This window comes from Hemitrygon akajei, chromosome 22 (genome assembly GCF_048418815.1).
Source record: "Hemitrygon akajei chromosome 22, sHemAka1.3, whole genome shotgun sequence".
Taxonomy (NCBI): domain Eukaryota; kingdom Metazoa; phylum Chordata; class Chondrichthyes; order Myliobatiformes; family Dasyatidae; genus Hemitrygon; species Hemitrygon akajei.
The window spans coordinates 62261784-62285292 of NC_133145.1; the positions used below are offsets into that span (position 1 = coordinate 62261784).

The 23509-nt window shown below is 41.2% G+C and overlaps 1 protein-coding gene across 1 annotated transcript in view; it reads right to left on the reverse strand.

Moving 5' to 3' along the window:
• The window catches only part of atad5a (ATPase family AAA domain containing 5a), a 59262-nt gene that overhangs the window by 7229 nt on the left and 28524 nt on the right, over positions 1–23509 (reverse strand). The window contains 9 exon segments of the mRNA XM_073026450.1: positions 2803–3656; positions 8662–8864; positions 9677–9857; positions 11358–11422; positions 14158–14247; positions 15908–16051; positions 17290–17463; positions 19811–19976; positions 22285–22424. Of these exon segments, the coding sequence (XP_072882551.1) occupies positions 2803–3656; positions 8662–8864; positions 9677–9857; positions 11358–11422; positions 14158–14247; positions 15908–16051; positions 17290–17463; positions 19811–19976; positions 22285–22424 (2017 nt within the window).

Below are 23509 nucleotides of genomic sequence, written 5' to 3' on the forward strand. Positions count from 1 at the left end.
GGACTTCCACTTTTTTAAAAAAAACCTGAAACAAACAACTTGCATGCACATTGCACTCCGACAACATCAGAATATCACTGACCAAGAAAAAATATCTTCAAGTGATCTTACTGTTGTAATGCAGGAATCTTGGCAGCCAATTTGCGAACAAGCTTTGCCAACAGCAATTAGACAGATTTATTATCATTAACTACATTGTAAAATTTGTTGTTTTGTAGCAGCAGTACATTTTGTGACAGTAACAATTTTAGTAAAAATTACTAGAAGTTACATAAGGTACAAAAGACTTAAGTTACAAAAAGGGGGAAGTATGTTAACGTAGTGGTTAGCACAATTGCTTTACAGTGCCAGCAATCAGCAATTGCTGTTCAATTCCTGCGACTGCTGAGTTTCCTCTGGGAGCTCTGGTTTCCACCCACATTCCAAAGAGGTATGGGTTAGGGTTAGTGGGTTGTGGGCATGTTATTCTGGCGCCAAAATTACAGCGACATTACCATCTGGTATGGGGGAACTACCGCACAAGATCAAAGCAAGCTGCAGAGTTGTAATATTAGTCACCTCTATCAAGGGTACTAGCCGTTGTAGTATCCAGGACATCTTCAAGGAGCAGTGCCTCAGAAAAGTGGTTTCCGTCATCAAGGACCCCCACCACCCAGGAGATGTCCTCTTCTCATTGTTACCATTAGGAAGGAGGTACAGGAACCTGAAGGCCCACACTCAATGATTCAGGAACAGCTTCTTCCCCTCCACCATCAGATTTCTGAATGGATGTTGAACCCATGAACACTACCTCACTACTTAAAAAAAAAATCTCTTTGCACTATTTATCTGAATTTAACTATTTAATATACACACACACACACACACACATATATATATATATTATATATATATATATACACACACATACAAACACATGCAATTCTGTTTATTTTCCCTATATTTAATCATGTACTGCTGCTACAAAGTTAACAAATTTCATAACGTATGCCAGTGATATTAAACCTGATTCTGATACTTGTGGGCTGCCCCCAGCACATCCTCACTGATTTGACACAAATGATGCATTTCAATGTACACGTGATAATTAAAGCCAATCTTTAACTTAAATACATAGTGCAAAAGAGGAAGAATGAGGTAGTGTTCACAGTCCTTTCAGAAATCGAAATGATATTTATCAGTGTGATAAATAATTGAACAACATATGAGGGATGTTGATTAAGGGACAATAACCGACAGGATGAGGAAGAAAAGCTTTCGACATTTTCTTTGATTAAAGCTATAATCTTTCAAGTCTACTCAAAAGGTTTAACAGCTCATTCAAAACACCACACTTCCAAATCATCCTTAGAAGTACACTGGACATTGGTCCAGATTATACACTTGGCTCCTGAAGCAGGTCTAGAGTCTGTGAACCTCTGACTTAACCAAAAAGAGTCCTGCTCACTAAGTACATTGAAGGATTTTGTCACGGAAATTCATGCATCTATGGTGGGGAATGAACAGTCAATGTTTTGGGCTGAGACCCTTCATCAGGACTAGAAAGGAAGAGGGCAGAATGAGAAGATGGGGCGAGGGGGTGGGGGCAGAAGAAAGAGTACAAACTGTCAGGGAATAGTTGAGATTGGTTCTCAAACTTTTAGTAATGTCTCCTCCACCCCTATCCTTCTCTTTTTCCAAACCGCATTCTGGCTTCCATCTCTCACCCCCCCCCCCCCCTATTTTTCTCCCATGGTCTGGTCTGCTCTCCTCCCCTACCACATACCTTCTTCAGACCTTTTCCACTTATGACCTCTTACTACATTCCCCTCCCCAACCACACCAGTCACCCGTCAGCTCGTACTCCTTCCCCTCCCTCCACATGAAACATCATCTGTGTGTGCACCAGGAAACATGTTGAAAGAAATGTGTATTCATTCACTAACACAACAGTCTACAGATGCTGGAAATCTTGTTTACATGCTTCACATAAATTCTGTGAGAGTGAATTCTATTATCCCCCTTCTCAAGTTTTGTTGTTAACTTAAGAATTCTGTAGTAAGGGGCAAATAGTCGTTATGGGGAGTGAGTTTGCTTGTACAAAAGACAAAGCAAGGTATAAAAGGGTAGAAGTGCACTGTATGAAGTCTGAAGGCCCGAGTATTGTCTTTGTATACAAGATCGATTTGACAGGGAACTCCTTGGTTAGAAGAATATGGGGGGGGGGGAGGATCTCATTGAAACCCATCGAATAGTGAAAGGCTAGATGAGGATGTTTCCTATAGTGGGGGAATCTAGGAGCAGAGGGCACAGTTCAGAACAGAAGGGTGCCCCTTTAGAACAGGTATTTCTTTATTCAAAGGGTGGTGAACCTAAGGAATCCATTACATGGACGGCTGTGGAGGACAAGTCATTGGGTATATTTAAAACAGAGGTTGATAAGTTGATTAGTAAGGGTGTCAAAGGTTTTCGGAAGAAGGCAGAAGAATGGGGTAAAGGGAGTTAATAAACGTCAGATCAGACTCAATGGGCCAAATGGCCTAATTTTGCTATGTCTTATGGTTAGCAGAATTTTTCTCGTGAGGTGATCTAAAAAGAGTTGAACATGTACAAATCTATGTCCAGCCTCCATCAGGGGGCCAGAATAAACCCTATAGAACATACACCGGGGAATATCATCCTAATATTGTCCTTTGGAGCAGACCCGACCCGATGGGCCGAATGTGCCGTGGGATCTAATCGTCCCCACAACAATTAAGTATGGATAAAGGGAAGTGTGCATACAAAGGACAGCAATGAAGAGTGCTGATATAATAATCACACCTGGTATGATTGTACAGAAGATCTGTGAACACCGCACTGCTGTTTTGGTGACAGGGAACGCAAAGAACGAGGTCCTCCACCGCTTCCTCCCCTGACTCTGTGCACTTGGTGCCAAATGAGTTCATGGCATGTTGGATCTGTGATCGACACCTGTTCCAGCTCAAGGCCTCTACAGCTGCTCTGGTCTCACTCAAGCTGTGCAGGGACCACCAATCTCCCGGATCGAGCCTCCTCTCATCCAACATGCCGTTTTTAATCTCTGCGGCAGCCCAGTGGTAGCTGCTGTGCCCACACGAACTCTCGCTGTCAATTGCCCCTCTGCTCAGGTAGCAGTCCAAAAATGAGATGCTGTCCGTAAATTCAGCTATCGACCTCAAGCACGAAGATACCAGCTCACAACACCTTCTTTCTGCTGATGTCCTTGGCTTCTTTTCAGCAACAGAGGAGTCAAACCTGCTCTCTGAGCAACTGTTCTCATTCACTACACTTGCCAAGCTTCCTGGTGCCTGATTAGCAGGAGAAGATGGAGTAGAACTTTCATTTGGTAACATTAAAAAAGGATTGCTGCTGTTTAAATCATCGTCAAACAAGTCACTATCATCAAACAGAATGGTTTTTCTGCTGTGCTTCGCCCTGCTCGACTGTTTTATGGGACTGGTCTTGACTGCTGAGCAGATGGAAGCCCCAGTCTCCTTCACATGCACCTCCTCCAGCTTCTTTGGATTAGGACTGACACGCAGCGGTAGAGGCAGAAGAAACACCAGGCTGCTGAAGATGAAGTCAATTCGTTGTCTTTGGAACTCCAGGAGAACTTGCACTTGGCTCCGCCACAGCTCTGGGGTGAGAGCATCCTGCTGAAAAGCAAAGCACAAGTTGTACAGGATAAGCACAGAGTGGCATCAGGAACCGTCACCCCAACACTGGCCTTAGCAATGCGGCTATGGAGGTGGCCCACACTGCCTATCGCTTTGGTCTCTCACCAAAGACTGTAGCAAATCTCTACAGATGTACTGTGGAGAGCATTTTGACTGGCTGCATCACCATCTCAAATGGAGGTACCAATGCCCAGGATCAGAAAAATGCATATAGGGCTGTAAACTCCATTATGGGCATGAGCCTCCCCACCCTGAGAACACCTTCAAAACACGTGCCTCAAGTAGACAGCACCCTCACTACCCAGGACGTGCCCTCTTGTCATTGTTACCATCAGGAGCATGAAGATAAACTCAACATTTTACTAACTGCTTCTTCCCCTCTACCATCAGATTTCTGAATGGTCTACGAACCCATGGACACTACCCCTCTATTTTGTTCCCTTTTTGCACTACGAATTTTTATTTTTCTTGCTGTAACTTATGGTAATACTTAAATGCATTGCACTGTACTGATGTCAGAAAACCACTAATTTTACAACATATGTCAGTGATAATAAACCCGATTTTGATTCTTGCTTCAGAGTTTAGACAAAGACATCACCATTGGATTAGATATCAGTTAGTTGAAGGGCCTGTGCTTTGCAGTATCAAGACAATCATTTCCATTACTGCTCATCATACTGAATCACCGTCTGGAATGGAGGTACTAATGCCCAGGATCAGAAAGATGCATGTAGGGCTGTAAATATATGGCTTGAGAGGCCATATACTCGTTGGAATTTAGAATGGTGGTGGTGGTGTTCTCACTGAAACCTATTGAATATTGAAAGGCCTAGACTGTGCACATGCAAAGGATGTCTCCTATAGTGGGATAAGCCAGAGCCAGAGAGCATAGCTTCAGAATAAAAGGGTGTCTCTTTAGAACAGAGATGAGGAGGAATTTCTTTAGCCAAAGGGTGGTAAATCTGTTGAATTCATTGCCAAAGCCATTTGTTATATTTAAAACAGAGGTTGACAGCTTCCTGATTAGTAAGGGCGTCAAAGACTATAGGAAGAAGGCAAGAGAATGGGATTGAGAGGGATAATGTTTGAATGGCGAAGCAGGACACGATAGGCCAAAATAGCTTAATTCTACTCCTATATCTTATGGACGCCTCATGTTCCCTGAAGACACCATTTGTCTGTCTTGGGAGCATAGGGCTAGTTTAGCATAATCAAAGACCACACCGGGACACTCTCTCTTCTCCCCTCTCCCATTAGGTAGAAGATACAAAAGTCTGAAAGCACGTCCCACCAGGCTGAAGGACAGCTTCTATCCTACTTATCTGACTCTTGAATGGGCCTCTTGATCACTATTCCCTCTAAGCTACGCGAGTGTGTGGCTGCTCTTTAACTGAAATGCTCGCAGGCATACGCCTTTGTCATGTGGAAAAGAGAGAGTTGTACAACTGACAATCAGCTATTACAAACTACGATGAAAGTGTTGCCTCTAAAATATAGCAGCAATACTCTGATTTAAAATTTGTAATTTCTGAGAAAGTTAGCACCAGCTCAATTAAGACGTTCACTGATATGTTAAACTATGTGCTTAGAAACAAAAATCTTGAGGAAATGTCAATTCTTGACATCGTTGAAGAATTTCAAGCTTCCAGTGCTGATGGCGAACATGGATTCAGTCTTATAAATTCAATTAAATGCAAATCCATAAACAGACTAGAAGTGGAATACTTGGATGATCTAATGAGGATTAAAACGTATCTTTCATCTGGATCTGAAACATGAAAGATATTCCTTGTTGTACTGTACTGCATTTCAGTATGCCCTTCAATTAATAAGATCAAAAGTATTTGATTTTTCAGTTTTCATTCTGAATATTCACAGAATGCATTTATAAAAATTAATATTTAAAGTGCCATGCAGTGTTCAGGCTGTGTAAAACAACTCCTGCTCAGAGCAATGGTTGGTCTGCGCAGCTGTAAAAAAAAAAAAGAGGAAACACTGATCTTGAACTTCACTCTCTGCATTGTTATTGTCTTACCTTGTTCTACCTCAGTGCACTGTGTAATGATTTAATGCATGAACAGCATGCAAGAAAAGCTTTTCACTGTACTGCAGCGCATAAGACACAGGAGCAGAATTAGACCATTTGGTCCATCAAGTCTGCTCCACCATTCAATCATGGCTGGTATATTTTCCCTCTCATTGACAATAATAAACCATTTCCAGATTCCACTACACAGTAAGATCATGGCTGCTCTGACCATAACCTCACTCTACATCAGGGATGGCCAACCTGTGGCGCATTGGATGATTAGAAGTGACGCATTGCACCCCAGTGATAATAATAAAAAAGTAAGCCTACTCATGCAAAAATTATTAACCAAAAACTGATTTGTCGAAAAAAAAATCTATAACAGGAATTCAAGTAGCTTAGAGCTAGAAATGGGTTTTACTGAGAATAAATCTAAAACTTAGCAATTATTTTTAGCGATTTTATTATTTTGTGCACACCTTTTGGTGACTTTTATCTTCTTTCACATTAATCTGTTTTCAATTTAAAAAGAAGTTCAATGAGTCAAACTAGGAAAGAAGGACTTTTGTTCTGCAGTCGTTCCACAACTGTTCAATACATGTTTGATACTTGTTTGATCCTGAGGTGCCAGGCGTCTGCACCAGCGGTGCGTCACAGGTTTTTGCCAGTCAGTTTACAATTGATACTTGTGCGCTACGGAGTTGTGCTTTATTCATTCTTTGTGAACATTTGCAGTTTTGCACTTTTTCGAAAATTAAGCCTTGGTTTTACATACAGTTACCCATCACAGTGCAAAAGAAAAGCAGAAAGTGATACTAAGCATGAATTCAATGAACAGTGGGAAAATGAGTTCTTATTTATAGCAGGTCCATCAGGAAAACAGTTGTTCATGGTTTGTGAAAACACTTTCTCACATAATAGAAGACATGATCTTAATAGACACTATAAAACACAACATCAGACTGAAATAGAAGGAAAACTGAAGCTAGTGCTTGGGTCTGAGTTACGGAAAGAGTATGTGATTAAGAAAAAGGAAGAAATCAAAAGAAGACAAAATATATTTGTTAAAAGTCTCATGAAGTAATGTTCATCTTGTTTTTATATTAAATCAACACATTATGTAAAAATGCTAAATATGTCAATATTAACATATTTTTACAAAATTGAATGGGGGTACAAGAGTTGTATGGTGCATCTGAAATTGTGCGTGAAAAAATTGACGCATGGAATGTAAAAGTTTGGCCACCCCTGATCTACATCCTGACTCTCACTTCCTTGTTTATCAAGAATCTATCTACTTTTGCTTAAAAACATTCAAATATCCCTCTTCCTCTGCTCTAAGTCTTGTAATCCTCTAAACAAAGATCTTCACTTCATCTTCTTAAAACTTCTGGATGTCCCTTTAGAACAGAGATAAAGAGGAATTTCTTTAGCCAGTAGGTGGTGAATCGACAGAATTCATTGTCACAGTAAGGGCATCAAAGGTTATGGGGAGAATGAGGTTGAGAGGAATAATAAATCAGCCATGATGGAATGGTGGAGCAGACTTGATGGGTTGATTGGTATAACTCTATGCTTATGGTCTTAAACAAGTGCCATTAGCTCTGGGCCATTCACAAGAGGCACCATTCTCTCTACATCCACCCTGTCTGGAAGCCTTCATGAGTTTGCATGAATCAGTTAAACCTCTCATTCTTCTCAACTATAATGGATTCAAGCTTTCAAACTTTTCTCAAAAGCAACCCACCCATTCCAAGCAGCAGCAGTTCAATAAACATCTGAACTGCTTCCAATGCATTGAGGCTCTTCCTTAAATAAAGTGACCAAAACAACATACAGTACTTTAGAAGTGGTCTCAGGAATGTTCTATAACCAAATTCGAGCCTCCCTACTCTTTGTGTTCAATAGACTGAATGCATATTCTGTTAGCTAGTTGGATTACTTGCTCATCAGCTTACACATCGCCCTGTCACACAAGGACAGACCTGTTGATGTCAAGCTTTCTTGGGAATGTGCTAAGCATAAGGCCAGTTTACACAGGCTAGCATCATGCCAACCTCCTATATGGCTTGTTTCCAAAGGGAGAGGACAAACAGTCCATCTGACAACTCATAATTGGGAGAAGCAATGAAGCAGCATGGTAACATAGTGCCTTACAGTGCAGGTGATCCAAGTTCAATTCTTGCCACTGTCTGTAAGGCATTTGTAAGTTCACCCTGTGACTGTGTGGGTTTCCTTTGGGTGCTGCAGTCACCAAAGTCTTTGGTTAATTGTGGTCATGTAGTGTTGATGGTGGAAGTGTGGCGACTCTTTCAGGCTGTCCCAAGAACATCCTTGGACTGTGTTGGCCATTGGTGTAAACAATGCATTTCACTGTATGTTTCAATGTACATGTGACAAATTAAGCTAATCTTTCTTACTTCTTTCCTGCCAGAAGAATCAAATTCTCAGCTCTCCTTTGTTGCCTCCCAACAGTATTTCACCCAGCAGATTGGTATTGGTTTATTATTGTCACCTGTACAGTGAAAAGCTTGTCTTGCATACTGTTTATACAGATCAAATCATTACACTGTGCATTGAGCTGGAACAATAACACACAAAATAAGGTAAAACAATAACGTAGCTACTGAAAAAGTGCAGTGCAGGTAAAGGATAAAGTGCAAGATTACGAGGTAGATTGTGAAGTCAAGAATTTATCTTATTGGACAAGAGGTCTGTTCAAGTCTGACAACAGCGGGGTAGAAGCTGTCCTTGAGCCAGGTGGTATGAGCTTTCTGGCTTTTGTATCTTCTGCCCGATGGGAGATAGAAGAATGGATGTCTGGAGTGGGTTAGGTCTTTGATTATGCAGGTTGTTTTATTGAGGTAATGAGAAGTATACAGAGTCAATGGAGGGGAGGAGGATGGTTCTTGTAAATAAGGGTCAACTAATTGAAGAGTGGGGAACTATTACCTTGAACACAGAAAAGAGGTCAGCTGAAGGTTCTGCATTGTTTCTGAAGCCAAGCAAGTTCTCTGTACATCCTGTGTTGCATTTGGGAACATCCTGCATATTCACAGTGGAGCTGCTCTTTGACAATCCTTCCACAGTACCTTCAGCAGCAACAGCATTCCTGGCCGGTTCTTCCTCAGCTGGGATTGGAACTACATTCGTTCCTTTGGTTAATGGGGAAATGCACATTAAAAGATGACATTTTTGTTTAAACAAAATATACAAAACATATTTATAATTCTGCAACAGATTATATTTTAGTGCACACTAAACACATTGTTAATCTCCAAATTTCAAGGTAATACACGGCGACATATACGTACTTGGTTAATAAATTTAACTTGACTTTGAAATTTTATGCTTCATTAGTAGTCCCAAACCCTTGTGGCTCAACTTCTAAGAATGCTCCCCTTGGGAAGGCAGACCAACAACGCGTTAAGATGGTGCTGACTCAGAAATCCGAGGTGTTGTGTAATAAGCACAGGCTTGAGCCCGCATTGCTTTGACAGAGTTCCATTAAAGTCTGAGCAAGACAAATCTATTAATTTCTTTGGTGCCAAGGTGGAAAACACCAGATATACAATCGCACACAGCACACATAGTTATGACAGCAATACAGTAACAAAAAATATTAGCACTAGAAAATATTATTCACTATATATACACACTCTTCTTGTAATTTATAGTATATGTTATGCATTGCACTGCAGCCACAAAACAACAAATTTCACAACATACGTTTATGATAACAATTCTGACACTCAGAATCAGGTTTAGTATCACCGGCATATGCTGTGAAATTTGTAGCAGCAGTACAATGCAATAAATAATAGAGAAAAAAAATTCTCAGTAAGTATATATATCAGATAGTTAAATAAGTAGTGCAAAAAAAGAAAAGTAGTGAGGTAGTGTTTCAATGCCATTACCAACACAAAACAAAAAGCCTGAATGAGACCGTTGTACAGGGTACACTCACCTCCAACGGGGAGAACTCTGTCCACTTTGTGGCCGCCGCCACTTCTCACCCAGAACTGTAGGTACAGGATAGTTTGTCGTATATCACATTTATTTAGAGCAAGGAGCGAGGCCAGATCCATCCTGTCAGTCCTTAAGTTTTCAGCTAGACACAAGAGCTGGAGATAGCTGGCAACATTTTTCTGATGGTTTTGGAAAACAAAAAGTACATTAAGTAAGCAAGTAAGTAAATTTATGTTAGTATATGTCACCATGTACTATCACGAGAGACATTTTCTTACAAGAATTTACAGTAAAATAAAAAACTATACATAAACAAACCTCCAGGAGGACCACAACCTCGTCATTAGGTCTGGGGGCTTGCGTGCCTCAATGACCCACAGGGATATGTTGACTGGAGTCAGGACCTTGCACTTTGGCTCTGGGTAGGGTCACCCATGCCAAATAGGTCAAAGGGTAGAGGCCAGACTAACAGTAGCCCACCAGTCCTCCAGGTTCAGGGGTTCAGCTCGGGGTTAAAACTGGTCAAACAAACTATTGTTACAGAAAAACCAATGACGAGTCCTTCTACCCAGACAGAGATGGAGGACCTTCATTGCTGGCCTAAACACCAGTGACACAACAGGCAGTAAGTAAGAAATACATAATCAAAGACTGACAAACAGCCAATGTGCAAAAGAAGACAAACGGTGCAATTAAACAAACAGATAGATAGGTAATTAAAAATATTGAGAACATGAGCTGTAGAATCCTTGAAAGGGAGTCCATAGCTTGTGGAGTCAGTTCATAGTGGTGGTTAGGGAAGTTAATCCACACTGGTTCAGGTGCCTCATGGTTATAGGGTAATAACTGTTCCTGAACCTGCTGGTTCAGTGTGGAAATGCCTCATTACTCATCCAATACTCTTCCTTACTTTCATCCAAATATCGTTGAGAATAAGGTCAAGATCTGCACCTGTAAAAATGGTTATGTTAGAGAATTTACCCCTTCAGTCACAGAAGTGGAATACCCTGTTGTGAATGGCTTAAATTCATTTTGTGCACACACAGTCATGGGAGAATACGAAAGGGCAAATGGGACTAAACCGATGCACAAAAATGCTGGAGGAATTCAGCAGATCAGACAACATCTATGGGAAGTAATTAAGAGACGATTCTTCAGGCCAAGACCCTTCATCAGGTCTGAAAAGGAAGGGGGCAGAAGCCAGAATGAGAAGGTTGGGGAGGGGAAGGTGAACAAGCTGGCAGGTGATAAGTGAGTTGGAAGGTGGTGGGGGGAAGAGAGGAAGAAGTAGGGAGGTTTAAAAAATTCAAAGTACAAAGATTATAGGTGGAAGAAGTAAAGGAGTGAAGGAGGGATCTGATAGGAATGACGAGTGGCCCATGGGAGAAAGGGAGGGAATGGACTGATGAGGAGAAGAGACAAGGTGAGAAGGTAACTAGACTAGTGAATGGAAAAAGAGAGGAGGAGGGAGCTCTTTACAAGGGCTGTAACGGGTACTAGTGGCCAAATGAATGCTTACTAAGCAAGACTTGCAGCTTTGGTCATGAGCTCCATTTACTGTGGATTGGAGAGACTTTAAATGGTTTGGTGAATGAATAGGCTTTGTTTCCTGCAAGCATTGCCATAACCCATCCCACGTCAGTTCACTAAACTTGAAGCAAAAATCAAAAGAAACTTACTGAAGACGGAACTTTAAAACGGATTTCTTCAAAGCAGCATTCAAACATTAAACTGAAGTTGGGATCTACAGAACAATCGCAAATACAAGGATTGATAAGTTTCAGATTTGCAATATTTAAGTAGCCACATAAACAGAGAAACAACCAGCGATGTAACTGTCACTGGAGCATCTCCACATTACTGAAATAACAAGACTGGGTACATGCGGCGTGATGCCAGACAAAGATCTGTTAGGGTCACCATCTTTGGGTTTAAAACAAAGGAAAACTCTTTACTTCAGGGTAACCAGAAGATCTCAACTTGGAGTTACTGGGCTTTGAAGCCTCCATTCAGCCTCAAAAAGTGAATAATTTAATAGGTAACATATTTAATAATATCTTTTATCTCTTGTTGCCTCTCACAAATATGGTGCTAATTACTAAATCTCCTCTCTTCCTATATCATTCACATGAAATTCCAGCTTCTTAATTCTTCCTAATAGATAGAGACAAGAACACAGTTTGAAATAAGTAGAGAGCCATGGTAGCGTAGCAGTTAGTGCGATGCTATTACAGCTCATTGGGGAGCGAGATCAGAGTTCAATCCTGGCATCCCCTGTAAGGAGTTTATCCTCCCCTTGGAAAGTATGGGGTTCCTCCGGGTGCTCTGGTTTCCTTCCAGTCCAAAGATGTACTGATTAGTGGGTTAATCAGCTGCAATATGACTTCCTGACTCAATTCTAAACCTGATTTTGATTCTTAAATGTTGATGTTCATATTCCTAATTCATATTGGCTCTTCTTCAGTATTTCTTTCAAATCTTAATCTAACCTGCTCCCAAGGACAATGACTCTGGCTTTACTTGTCTCTCTGCGTAACCAAAGTCCTTTATTTCTAGCATTTTTCTATTTTATCTGTGCTCTGCTCTCAGCATGACCTTGACAAGTTTCTAAAAGTGCAGAGTTCATAATGAACACAAATCAACTGGGACACAACCAATGGTTTATGGAGTTACCACTACAGTCCCTGTTTTTACCCCCTGTATTGATATACAGATGCATTTCAAGTGCATTAACATGATGAAAAAAGATAAAATACACACTCAGTGGCCATTTCATTAGGTACAGGCATGTATCTAATAAACTTGCTACAAGAGTGGAACCTGGTGGGGTCCTCTGTTGCCTACTCACTTCAAGGTTCGACAGGCTGTGCATTCAGAGATGCTCTTCTGCACACCACTGTTGTAATGTGTGGTTACTTGAATTACTGTTGCCACCCTGTCACCTTGAACCAATCTGGTCATTCTCCTCTGACCTCTCTCATTAACAACGACTTTGCCCACAGAATTGCCACTCGCTGTTTGTTTTATTTTCTCACCATTCCCTGTAAACACTAGAGACTGTTGTGCGTAAAAATCCTAGAACAGCAGTTTCTAAAATCCTCAAACCACCCTGTCAAGCACCAACAATCATTCCACGGTCAAAGTCACTTAGATCACATTTCTTCCCATTTTGGTGTTTGGTCTGAACAACAATTGAAGCTCTTGACCATGTTTGCCTGCTATTATGCACTGAGTTACTACCAATGATTGACTGATTTGGTATTTGCATTAATGGGGTGTATAGGTGTATCTAATAAAGTGGTAATTGAATGCATTTTAGTTTGAATGTCATCTATTTTCAATGTTTAGAGACCTTAAGATCCTCATGTTGCGAAATCACAAGGAAATTAAACTCTGGTAAATGAATTTAAGTGATTTCTTAATGAGTTGCTCTGTGTTTGTTTTGCACTTAATGAAGTCCACAGATAATATCTTCACCACTGGCTAATAAACACTTGGCATAAGGAAATAGAATATAGAAAATACAGCAAAGGGACAGGCCCATTGTCCAATCACAACCACATGAGCAGTACAGTAGTGTTGCAATTACTACTCCAGGGCATCGGAGTTTGGGGTTCAATTCTGACACCATCTGTAAGGAGACCTGCAGATGCTGGAAGTCCAAGCAACACACACAAAATGCTGGAGGAACTCAGCAGGCCAGGAAGCATGTATGGAAAAGAGTACAGATGATGTTTTGGGCTGAGACCACAGTCCTGATGAAGGGTCTTGACCAGAAACGTCGACTGTACGCTTTTCCATAGATGCTGCCTGGCTTGCTGAGTTCCTCCAGCATCTGTGTGTGATGCTCCTGTCAAAATGCCTTTGTAAAATTGCCTCTGGCAGCTTCCATTTTCAATGCAAATAAAAAATAACTTGCCATACCAATTTCCTATAAATATTTCCCCTCTCACCTTACACCTATGCCCTTTAGTAATTGGTATTCCTGCACTGGGAAAAAAAATATCCACTCTACCTACGTCTTGCATAAGTTTAGATACTTCCTGATGCATCTATTGTCTGTGCCTCTGATAATCTTATATCCTTCCTGTACTACAGTGACCAGAACTCAACATAATACTCCAAATGTGGCCTACCAATGTTTTATACAACTGCAATATGACTTCCTGACTCAATTCTAAATATGAATTTCACACTCAATTCTAAAAGTCATCAGAGCAGAATTGGTCTTTGGCCCATCATTCCAGCATAGCTGATTTATTATCCCCCTCAACACGTCTAATCAATAATCATTCAAGCTTTGCTTTAAAAATACCCAATGAAAATTTCCTAACTAACAATAGTGAGTATACCATACACCTTACTTACTATTTGTATTGCCACTTTCAAGGGGTATGAATTTACACCCCAAGATCCCTATCCTTAGGGTCCTGCTATTTACTGTAAACGGTGAGGAATTAAAAAGGTGCAAGAACTAACCAGTAGTTGTGAGTATAACTGGCCGTTTTGCAGTTGCCATGAAGGTCTTAACTGCACTGAGAAACCCAGCATCATCATCAAATATCACATCTACCTGTTAAGAAAAAAAAACAATAACATGAGTATACCCAAAGTGAGAGTTCAGTGAACAATTGCACAATGTGGATGGCGTAATAAATCACACTCGATGGGCTGACCAGCCTAATCCTACGATGTCTTATGGTCAGCATAACGCTTTACAGCACCAGAGACTAGGGTTCAATTCTGTAAGGAGTTTCTACGTTCTCCCCATGACCGCATGGGTTTCCTCCCAGTGCTCCACATTCCTCCCACATCACAGACGTACGGGTTATGTTTTCTGAGTTGGGGACATGCTATGTTGGCACCAGAAACACGTGGGATGCCCTCAACAGATCATCAGATTGTGTTGGTCATTGAAACAACTCATTTCACTGTACGTTGTCTTGATGTTCATGTGAGAAATAAAAATAATCTTTTAGAAAAGGTTTAATGCTTATGCTGATCATTGGACATTATAATTAAATGAAGACCATAAGATATAGTAGCAGAATTAAACACAAAGTACACTGCAGATGCTGTGGTCAAACCAAGACGTACAAAAAAGCTGGATGAACTCAGCAGGTCGGGCAGCATCCATTGAAAGGAGCAGTCAACGTTTTGGGCCGAGACCCTTTGTCAGGACACATTTGGCCCATCATGTCTGCTCTGCTATTCTGTCATGGCTGATTTATTATACCTCTCCTGCTTTCTCCCTGTAACCTTTGTCACCATGACCAATCAAGAATCTAGCAGCCTCTGCCTTAAATATACCCAATAACTTGGCCTGCACAGCTGTCTGTGAATTGCACAAATTCACCATCCTCTGGCTAAAGAAATTCCTCCTCATCACTGTTCCAAAGGGATGTCCTTGCATTTGGATGCTGTACCTCTGGTCCTAGACTCTCCCACTAATGGAACCATCCCTTCCACGTCCACTCTAGCTAGACCTTTCAATACTCAACAGGTTTATTGAATAGAGCTCTCAGAGCTTAGTATATTGATAACTAAGAAATAACTGACAAAAGCAGACATGGGTTTTAAGAGAGAAATACAATAATTACAACAATAAATTCACACATTTACAGCTCATTGCACTATTATTCATCAAGACCAGGGTAACATGAAGAATTAAGTTTACTTGTCTGTTGAAAGTTGCTTCTACCATGCTGGTCATTGATTGGCCTGTTTGAAAGATGCAGCAGCTCTTTCCCATTGGTTGCTTTGTATGCCAATCACTGGTGTCCAGTTTCAGGCACCTCAGATCCTTTCCTTTGTCTCCGGGCACTTGTCTTCACATCGAGGTCACAGCCAGTGCTGAGGAACCATTGGGAAAGTCTGCTGCAGATATAGCAGGGTCCACACACACACACTGAGTTAAGTACCTGATTACTGAATGCTTAGTTTTGTAGTAACTTGGGGAGATTTACTAAGGTAGCTGTTGAGTTTGAAGTGTTACTGAATGTTTAGTATCATAGTTTGTGTAATTTAGGGTTGCTTAGATGTTTGGTTGAATGTTTTACTGTTTGTCTGTAAATAAATGATTAACGTGCTTATTTGTAATCAGTGACTTATGTCTCACTTACCAAACCTGTGAACCTGCATCTTCAGAACTAGTTATCACTGTGAAAGATAGAAAATAAATTTGCGCGTTTCTTCTGCCAGATAAGCATGCATGAATGTATTTATACACCTACCTCTTCAAACAAAATGAGTGATGTGGCACTCTTTCTGATACACTCTTCCGTGTCTTTGCTCTCAGACCCAGGCTGAATCTTAGATACTTCTAAAACTTGGGGATTGTTCTTCTGGGCCTTACAAATATTCTGCGATTTGACTAAATAAAAGGGGAAAAAAAAGGCTTCAGCATCCTTCTGCCAGTTCTCACGTTGATCACCAACTAAGAATTTGAGGTTTACCTACATATGGGCATTTTATGGATATTGAACAGATTAAACAATGTGCAATACACACTGAGTATCTGCTGAACCTCTTGTTGAAGATTAAATAATGTTATTCATCTTGTAAAATTTACTTTTCATTTTCTGAACAGCAATGTCAACTTAGTAACCTTGAAGATCATTTCAATCCACAGGCAAGGGCTTGTTTTCACAAAAGTTTCAAATCCATTTCCCAGGAATTAAGTTTCTCCATAAATTCAGGTAATTCCCCCACAGGGAATATTTCCATATAATGTCATTCCTTCATCTGGTGTTAAAGTGTGGCACTTCCTACCTGTGATTTCTGAAATATCTTTCAAACCACAGTAAGACTTACATGGCGAACAGTAGGGCACTGAGAAGCATGGTAGTGCGAGGGACCTGGGAATACAGATCCATAATTCCTTGAAAGTGGTATCACAGGTGGATAGGGCCATAAAGAGGGTTCTTAGCGCATTGGTCTTTATAAATCAGAGTACAGGAGTTGGGATGTTATGCTGAAGACATTGGTGAGGCTGAATTCTGAGTTTTTTTTTGTACTTCTGGTCACCTACCAACAGGAAAGATACCAATAATTGCAAGAGGAGAGAGAAAATTTAAAAGGACATTGCCAGGCCTTGAGTTATAGGGAAAGGCTGAAAAGATTAGGACTTTATTCCCTGAAATGCAGGAGATTGAGGGAAGATCTTATAGAGGTATACGGAATTACAAGTATAGATAGGGTGAATGCATACAGGATTTAACTTCAGGTAGGGTGATACTAGAACTAAACGTCATAGGTTTAGGGTGGAAGGTGTAATATTTAAGGGGAAATTGGAGAGGTAACTTCTACACTCAGAGGGTGGTGAGTGTATGGAACTAGCTGCCAGTGCAAGTGGGTTCAATTGTAACAATTAAGAGAAATTTGGGTATGTACATGGATGGGAGAGGTAAAGAGGGCTATGGTCCAGCTGCAGATAGATGGGACTAGACAGAAGATCAGGTTGGCATGGACTGGATAGGGTGAAGGGCCTGTTTCAATGCTGAGGTCCTCTATGACTATAATTTCAATCATGATCACACTAGGTTAAGAATATTTCCTATTGCTTTGCACTCACCCCCTTGGAAAATATATTTTAAGATAACATCTTCTTACCACTCATCTGATAGTCAGTTTTTTCTGATTCTTCATTTTTGTTAGACTTCACTGGGGCTTTGAAGAAATTTGCTAAGAACATGGGTGCGAGGGTCTTCTTCGAGCCCCTTTTCCTAGGAGACAAGGACGTTTTCCTAGGTGATGTGACGACGCTTCTGGGAGAGTTTGCTTTCTCTGTGGAAAAGGAATTAAGTCATTTTAGTGGCGTTGCAGAAAATAATTTCACACTCATGCCCAAACATAATTGCTATTACCATCGGAAAGGAGGTATAGGGTCTCACACTACCAGGTCCAGGATCAGTTATATGACTGCAACATCAGGCTCCTGAATTGACATGGATAACTTCACTCACTTTAACTTCTGAACTGAATCTACAACCTAAAGACTCACTTTTAAAGGCTCTTTACAGCTCATGCTCTCAGTATTATTTATGTATATATATTTTTATTTGCATAATTTGTTTTCTTTTGCACAACGGTTTTTTCACAGTCTTTATGTGTAATTTCCCATAAAACTTATTGTATTTTTGCAGCTTCCTGTAGACGCTTGCAGGAAAATGAATCTCAAGGTAATACATGGCAACATATACATACTTTTTTTGACTTTGACAATATGCTTATGATGGGAACATGAGGGAACAGAGATTTCGATTTTTAGCTTCAGTGTTACAGCACAGTAACAGGCCCTACTGCCCAATGAACCCGCATCACCCAATTACAGTTCTGTGCAAAAGTCTTAAGCATATAAATCTAGTCTAGTCAAGTCTAGGCTATCCAAGACTTGTGCATAGTACGATAGTAATTTTATGTATTACACTGTACTGTTGCCACAAAAAAAACCTTGATATATTTGAGTGATGATAAACCTGATTTTGATGAGGGTTTCTACTCTGGACTGAAAGTGGGAAGGGGCAGGGATGGAATTCTGTTTGGGAAAAGGGAAAGGGAGTGGGAAGCACCAGAGACATTCTGTAATGATAAACAAACCAATTGCTTGCAATCAAATTACCTTGCCTGGTGTCTTGGGGCTGGGTGTGTCTAACTGGGTTAGGGTTAGTGAATTGTGGATATGCTATGTTGGGATCAGAAGCATGGAGATACTTGTGGGCTGCCGCCAGAACATCCTCTGACTGTATTGGTCGTTGATGCAAGGCATGCATCTTACTGTACAGCGCAAATGCCATCAATAAATTTACTATAAATTTGTTGGCAGAATCATAGATGTTGACAAGAGGACGTACAGCAGGAGTGAAGTATACCAGCTAGTTGAGTGGAGTTGTAGTAACAACTTTGCACTCAACGTCAGTAAACCAAAAGAATGATTGGGGACTTCAGAAAGGGTAAGCCGAGGGAACACAACCAGTCATTGTAGAGGGATCAGAAGTAGAAAGAGTGAGCAGCACACACAAAACGCTGGAGGAAATCAGCAGGCCAGGGAGCATCTATGGAAAAGAGTAAACAGCTGACGTTTTGAGCCAAGTCTCATCAGGACTGGAAAAAAAAGATTAAGAAGTCAGAACAAGAAGGTGGGGGAAGGGGAAGAAGTGCAAGTGGTACAAGAGTGAGCCATTTCAATTTCAAGTTCCCGGGTGTCAATATCTTTAAGGATTTAACCTGGCCCCAACATATTGACGCAGCTAAGAAAAAGGCATGACAACAACTATATTTAATGAGGAGCTTGAGGAGATTTGGTATGTCAAAATTTCTACAGATGTACTGTGAAAGCATTCAAACTGGCTGCATCCCCATCTGGTGGAGGGGGTGGGGGCTACAACACAGGATCGAAGTAGTCTGCAATCCTATGCTGTAAATTAGTCAGCTCCATCATGGGCACTAGCCTCTGTAGTATCTAGGACATTATCAAGGAGTGATGCCTCAAAGAGGAAGTGTCCATCATTAAGGGCCCCCACCACCCAGGATGTGCCCTCTTCTCATTGCTACCATCAGAAGCCTGAAGGTACACACTCAATGATTCAGGAACAGCATCTTCCCCTCTGCCATCAGATTTCTGAATAGCTATTGAACCCATGAACATTACCTCACTACATTTTTTTCTTTCCTTTGCACTTACTTAATCTAAATATTTTACACATATACATACACACACATAGTAATTCAGTTTTTTCCTATTATTGTGTATTGCTGCAAAGTTAACAAATTTTATGACATATGCTGGTGATATTAAACCTGATTCTGATGTACATGCAACAAATAAAGCTGATCTTTGATAAAGCTAATATAGTCCCTTCAATTATTTAGAGTACCACACAAAATGCTGGAGAAACTCAGCAGGTCAGGCAGCATCTATGAAGAAGAATAAGCACTTGAAATTTTGGGCCAAGATCCTTCATCGGGACTCTTTCTATTATTTATTCCGGTTCCTTTTTAAAGAAACCTATTGAAACTGCTTGCACCACTTTCAGGGAACAGCCCCGATCATGTCAATTTACTGCATAAAAGTAAGACAAATTTCATGAAATAAGAAAACTGTTGTTAAAAAGTACAAAGGTTTGATACTCACTCGGAGACCTGGCTGTTTGTGGTGGAAGAGACTTGCTGCCACTGAAGAAGGCAGGCTTGAGAGCGTTGCTTCCCTGTTTATCAACTTGGTGAGACTGCGTGGCTTCCTTAAGCTGAGAGAGGATCTGTCTGCCACTCCGCTGTGAGGAGGCATTTACTTCAAATACCTACAGACAGAAACAAGGACTTTTGACCCGATTAAATAGTTTGCTTTCTCCTTAGTAAATATGTAATGAAGACCAAGAAAAGGGAAAGGGACATTAGTTGTCTCATTATTTTCTCAAAAGGCAAACAAATTAGCTCTAAGGGGTAACAGTAATATTTTTCCCTACACTACACAGAAGTGGATTAGAGAAACATGACTTACGAGAAAAGATTGAGTGAGATAGGGCTTTTCTCTTTGGAGTGGAGGAGGACAAGAGGTGGCTTGTTAGTGGTGTACATGATGATAAGAGGCATCGATACAGTGGATAACGAGACTTTTTTCTCCAGGGTGGAAATGGCTAATATGGGGCAAGGGGAAATAAATTTAAGGTGATTTGAGGAAAGCAAGTTTAGAGTCGTGGGAGCATGGAATGCACAGCCAGGGTGGTGGTAGAGACCGATACATTAGGGACATTTAAGAGAATCTTAGATAGTCCTCCATTTTTCTTTCAAATCTGCCTATGTGGGAGGGAAGGGTTAGTTTGATGTTAAGAGTAGGTTAAAAGTATGGCTCTGGACTAGCACTCGCTGGAGTTTAGAAGAATGATGAGGGATCTCATTAAAACTTACTGAATATTGAAAGGCTTAGATAGAGTGGATGCAGAGATGTTTCCAGTGGTGGGAGAGTCTACGACCAGAGGACACAGCCTCAGAATACAAGGACGTCCTTTTAGAATAGAGATGAGGAGGAACTTCTCCACACAGAGTTTGGCGAATCTGTGGAATTCATTGCCAGAGAAGGCTGTGGAGATCAAGTAATTGGGTATAACGATTTAGTAAGGGCGTCAAAGTTAATGAAGGGAAGACAGGTGAAAAGGGATGAAAGGGATAATAAATTAACCATGAAGGAATGGTGGAGAAGATTTGAAAGCCGAATGGCCTAAATCTGCTCCTACGTCTGTCCATCTTAAATGTTTGGCACAGCATTGTGGATCAAAGGGCCTGTACTAATCCATGTTCTACGTTTTAAGTAGATGGCACAGAATCACACACACTTAACAAGGGCAATGCAAACAAAATGTAGGAGCAACTCAGCAGGTCAGGCAACAACTATGGAAATTCTAATTCTAATTCCCATTCCAACATGTTGGTCTATGGCCTCCTCTACTGCCACATTGAGGCCACAGTCAGGCTGGAGCAACATCTCATATTCCGTCTGGATAGCCTTCCGCCTGATAGCATGAACATTGATTTCTCTCACTTGTGGTAATTTTCCTACACCCCCTCCCTCTTCTTCAATTCCCCACTCTGGCCTCCCCTCTTACCTCTTCTCTTTTCCTCATTTGCCTACCTCCCATGGCCCACTCTCCTCTCCCATCAGATTCTACATTCAGCCCTTTACCTTTTCCACCGACCATCTTCTGGCTTCTTACTTCATCCCTCCTCCCCCACCCACCTGGCTTCACCTACCACATAGAAACATAGAAAATAGGTGCAGTAGGCCATCCGGCCCTTCGAGCCTGCACCACCATTCAGTATGATCATGGCTGATCATCCAACTCAGAACCCTGTACCTGCTTTCTCTCCATACCCCCGATCCCTTTAGCCACAAGGGCCATATCTAACTTCCTCTTAAATATAGCCAATGAACCGGCCTTAACTGTTTCCTGTGGCAGAGAATTCCACAGATTCACCACCTTCTAGCTTGTACTCTTTCCCCTCCCCCACCCTTTTACTCTGGCTTCATCCTCCTTTCTTTCCAGTCTTGATGAAGAGCCTCCGCTGGAAACGTCGACTGTTTACTCTTTTCCACAGATAGAAACTTTATTGATCCCAAAGTATCACAGTAGCATCACAAGTGCACAGATATACAAATATTAGAAGAGAAGTAAGGAAAAATAAAGAATAAATTCCTCAAACAGTCTTCCAGGAGGGGTCATCACTTCCTTGGCTATAGGTTGACTCATTATAGAGCTTACTGGCTGAAGGTAAGAATGACCTCATATGACGCTCTTTGGAACAGCGCGGTTGTCTTAGTCTATTACTAAAAGTGCTTCTGCTGCCTGGCCTGCTGAGTTCCTCCAGCATTTTGTGTGTGTTACTCTGGATTTCCAGCATCTACAGAATCTCTCGTGTTTATTCTTTACAAGGGATATGAGTTTGCCCGTTATCTGTGAAATTTGCTGGAGGTCCTGTTTACATGTCTCCACTAATATTTAACTGAATATCAACTAGAAAGAACTTTGAGAAAACACCTAGCGGTATCAATCAGGCTCTTAACAGAACGAACCAAAGTGGAATTAAGGATGCTACCTGAAGTAGAACACAAACCTTGAAACCCAACTCCTGAGCACAGGCATAAACTGCAGCCGTTTTCCCAACTCCAGGAGGTCCAGTAATTAGCACTGTATTGCACAAAAAATCTTCATCCCCGGAACTCTCCAAGTTAAAATCACTGTTGTCCCAAGCATCTACAGAGAGCAAGAGGCAGGTCAGACAGAGTGGATTACTAATAAAGGAATGGAAGGTGGATAAATGCAAATAAAAAAAGGTGAAGTCTATGGAAAAGAGTAAACAGTTAACATTTCGTGATGAGACGCTTCACCAGGACTGGAAAAAAAGATAAAAGTTAGAGCAAGAAGGTTGGGGGGGGGGGGGGGGGGGGGGAAGGTGCGATGTTGAGGGGAGGAACAAGGCTTTTGTATCTTCTGCCTTCCTGATGAATGGTCTTGGCCCAAAACATCAACTGTTTGCCTTTGTCCTCATAGATGCTGCATTGTCTGCTGAGTTCTTGCAGCGTTTTTTTGTGCTGCTTGGATTTCCAGCATCCACAATTTTTTTTATCTTTATATAAAAAAAAAGTGGAGAACTGCCAGCTAGAAATTGACTGCAACTGTGATTGTAGCCATCAATTCTAAACAACACACACAAAATACTGGAGGAACTCAGCAGGTCAGGCAGCATCTATGGAAAAGAGAATAGTCGACGTTTTGGGCTGAGACCCTTCGGCAGAACATTTCTAAACACGTCTTTATTTTCTGTTAGCACAGATGATTTTTTTCTTCACCAATCTTTCATTTGAAACAGCAGATACTGATGACCAGTCACCGAACATGACAGATCATTAATTTTACACCCAGGTTAGAAAAAACTCCCCCACTAGCGTCCAAGTCAGTCTGCTAGAGCCTGCCTAATAGGGTTGAATTGCAAATTTACCTTTATGAAGAAATATTGATGCAGCATAAATCTCTGCAACAGGTTAAATAGGAAATTACCCATTCACAGAATCAGAATACACCTTCAATAGGTGATACTTCAAGGCAGAATACATCATTAAGGACCTTCACTATCTAGGACAAGCTGGCCGATGGTGTAGTGGCATCCGCACTGGACTTCAAGGCAGGTGGTCCAGGTTCATGCTGGGTTGAGCATCGAACTAGCAACTCAGCTTCGTAAAACAGACGAATGTTAAAGAAGTGACAAGGTTGCTGCCCAATGTGCCACAAGGTGTGGAGAGGAACTCAACTCCATTATCTCAGCAATTCCCCCCTTCTCA